Below are 12,139 nucleotides of genomic sequence, written 5' to 3' on the forward strand. Positions count from 1 at the left end.
TGTCATTGACATACAGAATACTGTTATTGACTGATTGGAAATTGCAAAAATTGCCTCCCCCATTAGATTTGTCTGAAAAAAAAAAAAAAACACCTCAAAATAAAACTGACATTAGCGAAAATAGCACAATTTTTGGACTGTTTGATAAAATTTCTGTCAAATTATCTAATCCATCAAATGGACCAGCCAGAAATAACAGCCACAAAGGAAACTTACAAAGGGAGAAATGGATGGTTCAGTTGGTTAAGCAACCGACTTCCACTCAGGTCATGATCTCTTGGTCTGTGAGTTCGAGCCCCGCATGGGGCTCTGTGCTGACAGCTCAGAGCCTGGAGCCTGCTTGGGATTCTGTGTCTCCCTCTCTCTCTGCCCCTCCCCAGCTTGTGCACGCGCTCTGTCTCAAAAACAAATAAACATTAAAAAAAATTTAAAAAGGGAGAAATAAGTGAAAATTTTATATGGCAAAAAAAAAAAAGTAAAGAAAAGAAATTCTGATAGATGATTCATATTCTAGCTGCAAATCACATCTCCAGAATAGCATAGCAGACTTACGGGCAAACTAGGTAACACAGGAGGCAGAAGCCCCTAGCCTGGTAGAAAAGAAGATGGTGGACATGCATTTCTGCCCTGTTCACTTACCTTTCTTTTCAGCACTGAGTAAGATGAAAATTTCTGTGAAATGAAAATGGGTGGAAAATGGGTGAAAAATGGAAATGGTTTAATGGCTCTCCTATCGAAAATCGACCAAGAAGTACGATTGGCTCAACAGCTCTGTTTCAGAAACATTCCTTCCACGCTACGCAATGTTGGCATAATTCTTTATAAAAACGTCAGTATCCAACCCACGGTGTGTCAGGTGTCAAAGCACCCACAGAGTCCAAAGGGTGTTTTCTAGCTCTGGCACCCGGGGCGGCGAGTGCCCCCTCCTCTGCAGCATCATTAGCCGGCCTGGTTAGGGACTCGCTGCCTTCTTTCTCTTCCCTCAGCACCAGCCTCAATCCCGCCCGGTCAGCGCGAGGGGACAAAGGCCAGCAGCCTTAATTAAAAACGCTCCTTGCAGACAGATCACACGAACCAGCACTCCGATGTTCCCTAGGGCCGGGACTACGGCCGGCTTCCTCGCGGAGCACTTCGGGAGTTGTAGTCGTCACGCCCTCGCGGAAGAGACAAGCTGCGGCGACCTCTGCGCCGAGAAGGGCGGGGCCGCGGCTGGGGTTTGCGCAGGCGCACAGCTCCAACCGGGAAGCATGGCGGACCTAGCGACTCAACCCAGCAAGAGAAAGCGCGAACTGGACGCCGAGGAGGCGGAAGCTGCCAGCACAGAGGCAAAGGAAGCGGGCGTTGAGAATGGTACCTCCGCTCCTGTGCGCTTACCGTTCTCCGGCTTTAGAGTGAAAAAAGTGCTGCGGGAGTCCGCGCGGGACAAAATCATTTTTCTCCATGGGAAGGTACCATTAAGCAACCCTGGGTTGGAGTGAGCCAATCAATCATCGCCTTGGAGGCGGATTTTTTTTTTTTTTTTTTAAACCCGAGCTCAGCCGGAAAATACCAATCGCACTCCTGGAGGCGGGGGGGGAAAGTGTACCACTAGATTGTGTGTGTGGGGGGGTGCTACGGGAGACAAGTTTACTCGTAGAATCAAGGAAATCAACAGGCGTAGGGTTTTCTTAATAACTCCTTTACCAAAAGTAACTAACACTTGTATAAAAATCACGTGTCGAGTTCTCCAAGCCAGTCATCCTGTATTCTCTGAACGAATTAGAGGTGCTAGGAACGCAGTGTTGCTGGATCATCTGTGGAACGACGTAGAGACGTAGGAGATAGGATCCCAGGTGTGCAGGATTTCAGACCTAACAGAGGAGACAGTTTATTAAATTGAGAATTCAGTTGCACATATCATGCACTGACAGCACTGAGCTAGGTGCTGGGGATGTAGAGATGTAAGTTACTATCCCTGATTTTCAGAATGCAGAATATCTGGTAGATAGCTGTCCCTAATACCATGTGCTCAGCTCTACAGAAGGGACTGAGAAGAGACTGGAGACCATCCTGGGAACTAGTGAGGAGGCCCAGCCAAGGGTAGGTTACTAGGATTCCTCAGAACCCCTAGCAGGAGCTCTCACTTGGGGAGGATCAGGGGAACCTTGGCCTGGGCTACCATGCCTCTCTGTGTCTTATTTTGTTTTGTTTTTTTTACAAAGGTTCTGTCTAGTTCTCTCAACCCCACCTGTCTTCAGTCTGCAGCACTTGCTGAAGATTTTAGCCATAAGAACCTTTGAGCTAGGAGTTAACTGGGATACCCAGATTCTAGTTTCTCTCTCTCTCTCTCTTTTAATGCTTATTTATTATTTCTGAGAGAAAGTGTTTGCAAGAACGCTCAAGAGAGCTGGGGAGGGGCAGAGAGAGAGAGAGAATCCTAAGCAGGCTCTGCGCTGTCAGCTCAGAGCCCACCGCGGAGCTCGAACTCATCAACAGTGAGATCATGGCCTGAGCCAAAATCAAGAGTCGGTCGCTTAACTGACTGAGCCACCCAGGCTCCCCTCTAGTTTCTTTTTTCAACACTGACTGTTCATGTGACCTTGGGCAAGTCACTTAATCTCTCTAGACATATTTCTTCATCTGTGAAATGGGGAGAATTTGACAAAGGCCCTCCAAGTCTGAAGCAGAAGAAAGTAGAGAAGTTTTGCATCTTTGAGAAGAAAGATGTGAATGCACAAGCATTTGGGTTAATGAGATGCCTGCTCTGGGAGAAGGAACGGGAGGCCCCAGAGCTACTGTTTCTGTTTCTGGGCTCACTGATGGTGTCTCTGCCTCCAGGTAAATGAGGCCTCTGGGGACGGGGATGGAGAGGATGCCATTGTGATCCTGGAGAAGACACCATTTCAGGTGGAGCAGGTGGCCCAGCTCCTGATGGGCAGCCCTGAGCTCCAGCTGCAGTTCTCCAATGATATTTACAGCACCTATCACCTGTTCCCTCCACGGCAGCTGAGTGGTAAGCAAGTGGTGTCTAAAGTGGCTTCATGTGGGGAGAGGGGTTTGGTGGGAAATTAGGGGGTGCGGTGGCTACTCTGCAAAACTGATTTGCATATGCTCGTTCAATAGTTCTCTGTGGAAGGCGGAGGAGATTTGGTGCAAACCGCCCCCGCCTCGAGACACTTGGCAATCTCTGAAGACAGTTTTGGTTGTCAGAACTGGGAAAATGGGGGAGCCGCTGGTACCTAGAGGGTAGAGGCCAGGGCTGCTCGTGAATATCCTGCGAAGCCCAGAATGGGACCTCATAACAAAGAAATGTCAGTGCTGAGGTTGGTGTAGTGTATTTTGGGGAGGTAGTGTGATTCGTGGTGTAGAATGTCTACTAATTGAATGATAGTGGTCGTCAACACTTAGTAAATTCTTACTACTGTGCCAGCCACCATTCTAAGTGTCCTATATGTATCATTGTATTTAGTACTCAGAATAGCCCTGCTGTGATAGGCCTGAGGGAACTGAGATTTTGAAAGGTTAAGTAACTTATCCAAGATCACAGCCCATGGGGGGCAGAAAAACTCAGATCTTTCAGTAGACAGCGGACTCACGCACCATGAGCGGTGTGTGGGGTGCTGCAAAGATCAGTTATTTCCCTGAAAGAACTCACTTTCTAGTCCCTGAGAAAAGGAGTGTGATCGAGGGGGATGGACTTGGGAAGGGAAGCAATTCATTGGTTAAAAGGCAGAGATTTGTTTTGGATTGCCAGGATTTTTTATTTACTAAGAAGAGGAAGAATTTATTTCAGCTTCCATGTCAAAAGCCAGGCACGATGTGGGCTTTTTGCCTTTAGCTGGTCAGGTTTAACAAGCAGCTTTGTCGGAAGCATGAAGGACACAGGTCGACCTTGAAGGTTCCTTCCAACCAGGAAATTCTGGGATCTGCTTTGTAGCATGTGGTGGTTCTGTAATATCCTTTTATCTTTTTATTTGTCCTCCAGCACTGAGGAACAATTTGCCTTTACAGGTACCCTGCCGCAGGCTTTTTGGTAGGTTTGATCTTTTCTGCACCCCCAAAAAAGGGTGCCGTTATTTTTTTTTTTTAATTTTTTTTTTCAACGTTTATTTATTTTTGGGACAGAGAGAGACAGAGCATGAACGGGGGAGGGGCAGAGAGAGAGGGAGACACAGAATCGGAAACAGGCTCCAGGCTCTGAGCAGTCAGCACAGAGCCCGACGCGGGGCTCGAACTCCCGGACCGCGAGATCGTGACCTGGCTGAAGTCGGACGCTTAACCGACTGCGCCACCCAGGCGCCCCAACGGTGCCGTTATTTGTTGTCCTTTGGAGATGCATGTGAACACTCGATGAGAAACCGGCAGACCGTTCACAACTGAAGGCAGAACAGCCTGGTCCTCCGTAGAAAGCGAGCCAGATTGATTGGTGCGAGTTGATGGGAATGGACAGCTGTATTTACTTTCTCAAGAGCTGACATTTAAGCAAATGTAGTCCTCCACACGGGGTGGCAGAAGCATGACAGAAGGTTCTGTAGCCAAACACCCCTCGGGGCAGTCCCCAAACTATAGGCTCCGAGGTCATTATCCTGCTACCACCCCTTTCTCTCATCTTCCCCAGTGCCTCTCTCTCTCAGCCAAAATATAGAAGGTTCTGCTGCACAGAGAAACCCTGTGGAATGCCCAGCCTTTCCTTTTCATGTAATTTTTCCAGTACTTCTGTGATCTTGCACACAAGTGGTGGTGGCCACTGCCCTGTCTTTCTGTTTTTTGTCTTTTTTTTTTTTTCTTCCTGAGCTAAAGACTGAAAGAGGCAGTCAGTCATCTGCTCGCTACAGGTCTTCCTCCCCACTGACAACCCCAAATGTCTCTCTGCCTCTTCTCCAGTGCTGCCCACTCCCACCTGGCGGCCTCCTGTGTTAGCTCATCCTTCGCAGGGCTCGGGGTCTTGGCAGAAACGTTAGCATACATGGAGTGCATTATACTTTTATTTTCTCCCCCCAAGCTAGGCATGGTGATCAGAAGTTATAAAAATTTTTTCAGTGTTCAGAACTCCTCTCTCTCTTGTAGAGCCATACACCCTGTCCCTGGATGGTATTCTAGATCAGGGTTGACAAACTTTTACTGTAAAGGACCAGGGAGGAAATATTTTAAGCTTTATGAGCCCCATAAATGGTCTCTGTCACATATTCGTCCTTTTGAAAGTTTTTTTATTGTTATCTATTTAAAAAACATTTTGTTAATGCTTATTTTTTTTTAATATGAAATTTATTGTCAAATTGGTTTCCATACAACACCCAGTGCTCATCCCAACAGGTGCCCTCCTCAATGCCCATCACCCACCCCCCATCTACCTTCAGTTTGTTCTCAGCTTTTAAGAGTCTCTTATGCTTTGGCTCTCTCCCTTTCTAACCTCTTTTTTTTTTTTTTCTTCTTCCCCTCCTCCATAGACTTCTGTTAAGTTTCTCAGGATCCACATAAGAGTGAAAACATATGGTGTCTGTCTTTCTCTGTATGACTTATTTCACTTAGCATAACACTCTCCAGTTCCATCCACGTTGCTACAAAAGGCCATATTTCATTCTTTCTCATTGCCACGTAGTATTCCATTGTGTATATAAACCACAATTTCTTTATCCATTCATCAGTTGATCGACATTTAGGCTCTTTCCATAATTTGGCTATTGTTGAGAGTGCTGCTATGAACATTGGGGTACAAGTGTCCCTATGCATCAGTACTCCTGTATCCCTTGGGTAAATTCCTAGCAGTGCTATTGCTGGGTCATAGGGTAGGTCTATTTTTAATTTTTTGAGGAACCTCCACGCTGTTTTCCAGAGCGGCTAATGCTTATTTATTTTTGAGAGAGAGACAGAGAGCACGTGAGCGGGGAAGGGGCAGAGAGAGAGGGAGAGAGAGAATCCCAAGCAGGCTCCATGCTGTCAGAGCCCGATGCAGGACTTGATCTCACAAACCACGGGATCATGACCTGAGCCGAAATCAAGAGTCAGATGCTTAACTGAGTAAGCCACCCAGGCACCCCTTTTCTTTTTTTTTTTAAACTACTGTTTTAAAAATGAAAATGCAATTTTCATTCAGGGTGCAGTGGCTGACGAGCCGGGTCACCTTCATAGCCACCTGACTGTGCACCTCCCACTCGCTTGCTGTGCCCGGCCCATCCTCGCCGCCCCCTTGGCCCCCTGAGCTCACCCTCTCCCCACCCACAGGCACGTCCAAGGCCAAGAATGGCCCCAAGTACACCTCCTTTTTCACGTTCACGGGCACCTTGGCCGCCATGGTCTTCAGCGCCCTGGGTGCCGCCCACGGCATGGCCAAGAGTGGCCCAGCATCGTGGCCATGTCTGTCATGCAGCCAGAACTGACCGTGAAGTCCATCATCCCCACATTGTCGCTGGTATCGCCATCTACGGGCTAGTGGTGGCGGTCCTTGTCGCTGATTCCTTGAATGACGGCAGCAGTCTCCAGAGGAGTTTCCTCCAGCTGGGTGCTGGCCTGAGCGGGCTGGTGGCTGTGGGGACGCCGGTGTGCATGGCATGGCCCAGCAGCCCCCGCTCTTCATGGGCATGATCCTGACCCTCATCTTCTCTGAGATGCGCGGCCCCTGCGGTCTCCTTGTTGCCCTCATCCTCCCCACAAAGTAGCCTCTCTCTGAGTGCACCAGCCACAGAAGGCGATGTCAGGACCACCCCCTCATTCCGAAACGAATAGCCTGACACGCACGCACGGGACAGCCACCCCCCAGTAATCAGTCTTGTAAAAGTTCAGTGTCCTGGTGCCTGTTGTCTGCTACCCTTGGCCTCGCCCCTGCTTGCCCGGTGCAACATCCCGGCCCACTCATTACCCACCCAGGCCAGACACCCCCACTCATCTGCCCTAGAGTGCTGTGTGTAGACAGGTGAATTAAATTGTCGTTTTCTCTTCACTGGATGTTTCTTACTTACAAAGATTTGATCTGTTCATGTGTCGTGGCGCAGCCCTGTCTCCCAACTAGGTAATCTTAGGTAGAGTGTTGGGTTGTGGGGTTACCGTTCGCTCTGAGACTCGTCGGATGGAATCCCGTCCTCCAGCTCTGGCTGCCCGGAGCTGCGGCCCAGCGTGCTGGGCCTGCAAGGCTCTCGAGCTGAGCCGAGTCCAGTAAAGTTCTCCATTGTGACTGGGGGGAAGGGAAAAAAGAAAGAAAACGCCACCTTTAGCTTGCTGTATGTGGAAAAACAGGCCATGCAGTGGAGTTGACCTTTTGGCCACAGTTCGTTAACCCGGTCTGGATTTTTCCCACTCCCAAGTGTGGTCTATGGACCAGCAGTATTACTGTCACCCAGGAGCTCGTTAGACATGCGGAATCTCAGACCCAGCTTCAGAAGTCAGCATTAGTATCTGCATTTTAGCCAAGCCCCCAGGCGAGTCGTAGGCACATCGGACTTTGAGAGGTGCTGGTCTTTAAACACCATCTGTGTGCGGTGCTGCCCGTGTTTGTTTCTCCACCCCTGCCCTCTCCACGAACCTCAGGCTCATTGCAGTAAGCGCCTACCTGACCTCTCTCTCCGGAGCTCCCACATAGGTAAGCTGTTTGAGACTCAGACACACAAATGTCTTTATTCATTTATTATTTATTTTAATACTCATTTATTTAAAAAAAAATTTTTTTTTAATGTTTTTTATTTATTTTTGAGACAGAGAGAGACAGAGCATGAGTGGGGGAGGGGCAGAGAGAGAGGGAGACACAGAATCCAAAACAGGCTCCAGGCTCCGAGCTGTCAGCACAGAGCCCGATGTGGGGCTCAAACTCACGAGCTGTGAGATCATGACCTGAGCCGAAGTCGGACGCTCAACCGACTGAGCCACCCAGGTGTGCCAATGTTTTTAAAAACACTTAACCCATATTAAATAATAGCCGCTATGGTTATCCTCATGTGCTGCGTTCTATGCTGGTTTCTGTAACTTGCAGTGAATAGGATACCCTTTCTGCTCTGCAGTCTTGTTTGGGGAAGGACACCCTACAAGTTACTGTGAAAGAGGGAAGTAAACTGAACAAGGTTTAGTCACCACCTGGATGTAGGGACAGAGGTCCTGGAAATTTGGAGCCATGTCAGACCCATTTCCGGTCCCCAGCAACCCGATCCATGTTAGGTGCTCAATAAATGCTGCTGGAAAATGAACCCACAAACTAACTCAGCCGGGTTTTTTTTTTTCCTATGGGCAAAGCATCCCACAGCCACAAGGTGGCGGCATTACCAAAGCATTCCCTTGGCCAGCTCCTTTGGCCTGTGTGCAGGAGCCTTCTCGGCCCCACCTCTCCAACCTCGGAGTCACCAACTGCTAACACTGCCTGTAGAGGCCTTTAGGCAGGGTTCCTGCGGCCTCAGCCCTCTGAGCCCCCTGCACAGTTGCTGCTTTGAGTTTTTCTGCCAACTCTGGCTGTTCCTCCAGACCTCCTTCCCCACAATATTGCTTGCGTAGGGAAGCCCTTCTCCTCTCAGTTTCTTTCTTTCTTTCTTTCAGTCTTTTTTCTTTTCTTTTCTTTTCTTTTCTTTTCTTTTCTTTTCTTTTCTCTTTATTTTAGAGAGAGAGGGAGAGAGCATGCGAGAAGGGGAAAGGAGCAGATGGAGAGAGAGAGAATCTTAAGCAGGCTTCATGCTCAGTGTGGAGCCCAACATGGGGCTCAGTCCTATGACCCTGGGATCATTACCTGAGCCGAAATCCAGAGTCAGACACTCAACAGACTGAGCCACCCAGGCACCCCTCCCCTCGATTTCTGAGCTACCTGCTCTCTTGATTTCTTCTGTTATCTCTCTACTCATTTCTTCCCTACCAGCCTGATGATTTTTGCATTCTCCCCCTTTATCCCTTACAAATTCTCAGCTGACTGTAAGAGACTGCCCCTTTGAGCCACTCATGGCCCCCCACCCTGTTGACACAATAGAGCATGAGCGTTGGAGTTGGATGTGCTCGAGTCCTGTCCCAGTGCTAACGTTTACTTACTAGCGGTGTGGCCCAAGGCAGTGTTGTGCTGTTTCTGAGTTTTAATGTAGTGCAGAGGTTAAGAGCAAGCCTCGAGTCAGACATAATCTGTGCTGGAATCCTGGCTTTGTCCCTTTACCAGCTGTGAAGACTTGGTAAGTTTTTGTATTCATTTAACAGAGACAGAGTGCCTTCTGCATGTTTGGTGCTGTGCTAGGTATATATCGGTGAGTGCATCAGATACTCGCTCTGTCCTTGGAGTGGTAGCTGGGGGCACAGAGGCAGACAGCAAACAAGGAAACAAGTGTTACATGGCCATGGGCAGGAGAGGGGCTGGCTCTCTGCGGCCATGACACTCCAGCCGAAACCTGCAGGATGGAAAGGAACCAGCTGTGCTAAGAGCTGGTGAGGCGGGTGGGAGAATGTTCAGGGCACAGCATGTGTTCTGGACGAGGAAAGAGGAACAGAAAAGAGGCCATTTTGTCAGGAGCTTGAGGGGGCAGTTGATGTCTGTGGTGTGTGATACAGATGTAGTTGGGGAAGTAGCTCCAGTTATTGTTAAATTAGGTTAGTTCAGGACTGTTATGAAATAAATGACATAAAATGTTTTCGCCTCTGCCCACAAGGAGAGGTACATTCTACGTTGTGACCCAGTACCTGTGAATAAATGTAAGTGGATTTGAGGGACACAGAAGGTTCACACAACAGTACTTAACCCTTACTTTACCGGACAGTCACCAGTATTTCCAACTTAATTCCAGTCTTGTTTGTTTCCGTTTAAATGCTGGTCTTAACTTCCTAAATTAATTTCGTCATCACAGTCATGGGTTATGGCTCATGACACAAAGCACATATGGCCCGTGACTCGCTTATCTGTGTACTTGGTAAGTATTAGTCATTTTCTATGATTACTTTTCTACCTTTAAGATTGTATGGGCCTTAAATGGAAATAGTGTACATTAGGTGCCTGGCCCTGACCGTGGGCAGGCCTCCTTTCTTCCCCCCGTGGCCATGTGGCAAATGTGAGGGCCGGGTAGGCCAGATGGCTGGCATCTCCATGCTTCCCTGGCCATCCATGCAGGGCAGAGCCTGGATCATCTGCTTTTCCGGCTCTCACGCTCTCATACCCGTGGCCTATCAATGGAGCCCTTTCATCAGGATCTCTGTTCTCCCTTACCTGGGGGAGAACGGGGGGGAGATAGTAGAGAGAGGGGTGTGACTCAGAAATCCAGACTGTGTCTAAAAAGGCCAATTGTTTTCCCCGATGTAGAGCAGGGGTGTGGAATCTCAGGTTCAGAGGAGGAGAAGGCGTCTGTGTGGGAGTGAGGCCAGGGCAGGGTGTGGAGAGAACCTGGGAATCACATCGTCTTTCGGTTGCAGAGAACTCTGCATTTTAGTATTTTAGCTACAGGCACGGTTTTCCTCCCTGTGCTCCTTACAGAGGCAAAACCAGGACCCCTGGAGTCCAGAGTGAGGGCTTGTTTGGAGGGAGCATTTTAAAAACTAGCTATTCCCTTCGAGGGTTCGAGCCCTGCCTGGGGCTCTATGCTGACAGCTCAGAACCTGGAGCCTGCTTCAGATTCTGTGTTTCCCTGTCTCTCCCTCTCCCCTGCTCATGCTCTGTCTCTCTTTCTCGCAAAAATAAAAATAAATAGTAAAAAAAAAAAAAATTTTTTTTTAAACTAGCCATTCCCTGGTAGCATTGTTCATGATAGAAAAATCTAGAAACAATCCAGTTATCAGCGAACAGTAGAATACATAAGTAAATCAGGGTGTTTTCCTGCACCAGACTGCTTCTTCCGGGCAGGGGAAATGAATGAACTACAGCTATACATGTCAAGAATCTCACCATGTAGAGCCAGAAAAGCAAGACACAGAATACACAGTGTGATTCCAATTAGATAAAGTTGAAAACAAGCAGAGCTGAACAATATACTGCTTAGGGATACATGCATACGTAATAGAATTTAGAAGATAAAGAAATGATTAATGCCTGATTCAGCAAAGTGATTACCGCTGGTGGAGGCAGGGCAGAAGGGATGTCAAAAGTCTGGTAAGGCTCTGTTTCTTGCACTGCACGCTCCATGCACGGGTGTTCTTTTGTTTTATTTTAGGTCTTCAAATGGTACCTATTTTTTTTTTAATTTTTTTTTTAATGTTTATTTACTTTTGAGAGAGACAGAGACAGAATGCGAGTGGGTTAGGGGCAGAGAGAGAGGGTGACACAGAAGCAGAAGCAGGCTCCAGGGTCTGAGCTGTCAGCACAGAGCCTGATGCGGGGCTCGAACTCACGAGCTGTGAGATCATGACCTGAGCCAAAGTCGGACGCTCAACCGACTGAGCCACCCAGGTGCCCCAAATGGTACCTATTTTTATATTTATTTTTATTTTATTTTATTTGTTTAAAAATTTTTTTTTTATTTAAAAAAATTTTTTTTTTTCAACGTTTATTTATTTTTGGGACAGAGAGAGACAGAGCATGAACGGGGGAGGGGCAGAGAGAGAGGGAGACACAGAATCGGAAACAGGCTCCAGGCTCTGAGCCATCAGCCCAGAGCCTGACGCGGGGCTCGAACTCACAGACCGCGAGATTGTGACCTGGCTGAAGTCGGACGCTTAACCGACTGCGCCACCCAGGCGCCCCTGTTTAAAAATTTTTTAATGTTTATTTATTAAGAGACAGAGCATGAACAGGGGAGGGGCAGAGAGAGAGGGAGACACAGAATCGGAAGCAGGCTCCAGGCTCCGAGCCGTCCGCACAGAGCCTGACGCGGGGCTCGAACTCACAGACCGCAAGATCATGACCTGAGCTGAAGTTGGACGCTTCACCGACTGAGCCACCCAGGCGCCCCTTATATTTATGTACATATACACACGTGTATAAATGTGTGCATATGTGTACACCTGTTGTTTTACACGCGTGTGTAACAGCTGCTGTTAGCTGTTGTCATATAACGTATTGGCCAATAAAAGGTAAGAAAAACTAGTAGGTCCTTAGAAGAACTAAGAACACTCCCCCATTACATTTTAGGGCTCTGCTTTCATTCTCAAATTTGGTTTCTAGACATGGTTGCTGAAATTAAGTGTTTGATTAAAGCCTCCTTCCTCTGGGTTTTGGGCACTAGACTTCTGTCCTCTCTGGGGCAGAGAAGTGGCGGAGCCTGGCTCTTTTGTCTCTTGTGGACAG

At 48.2% G+C, this 12,139-nt stretch overlaps 1 protein-coding gene and 1 pseudogene across 1 annotated transcript in view; both read left to right on the top strand.

Moving 5' to 3' along the window:
* Positions 1 to 967: 967 nt before the first annotated feature.
* DCPS (decapping enzyme, scavenger) overlaps positions 968 to 12,139 on the top strand; it is a 46,266-nt gene continuing 35,094 nt past the window's right edge. The window contains exons 1-2 of the mRNA XM_047071898.1: positions 968 to 1,448; positions 2,818 to 2,992. Of these exons, the coding sequence (XP_046927854.1) occupies positions 1,086 to 1,448; positions 2,818 to 2,992 (538 nt within the window). The 5' untranslated portion in view covers positions 968 to 1,085. The remainder of the gene's footprint in view (positions 1,449 to 2,817; positions 2,993 to 12,139) is intronic.
* Positions 6,135 to 6,957, top strand: LOC124504972 (V-type proton ATPase 16 kDa proteolipid subunit c-like; annotated as a pseudogene).

Source organism: Lynx rufus, unplaced genomic scaffold (assembly GCF_022079265.1).
Source record: "Lynx rufus isolate CCGP_SWC_20201006 ecotype Redwood Valley unplaced genomic scaffold, mLynRuf1.p SCAF_9, whole genome shotgun sequence".
Lineage (NCBI taxonomy): Eukaryota > Metazoa > Chordata > Mammalia > Carnivora > Felidae > Lynx > Lynx rufus.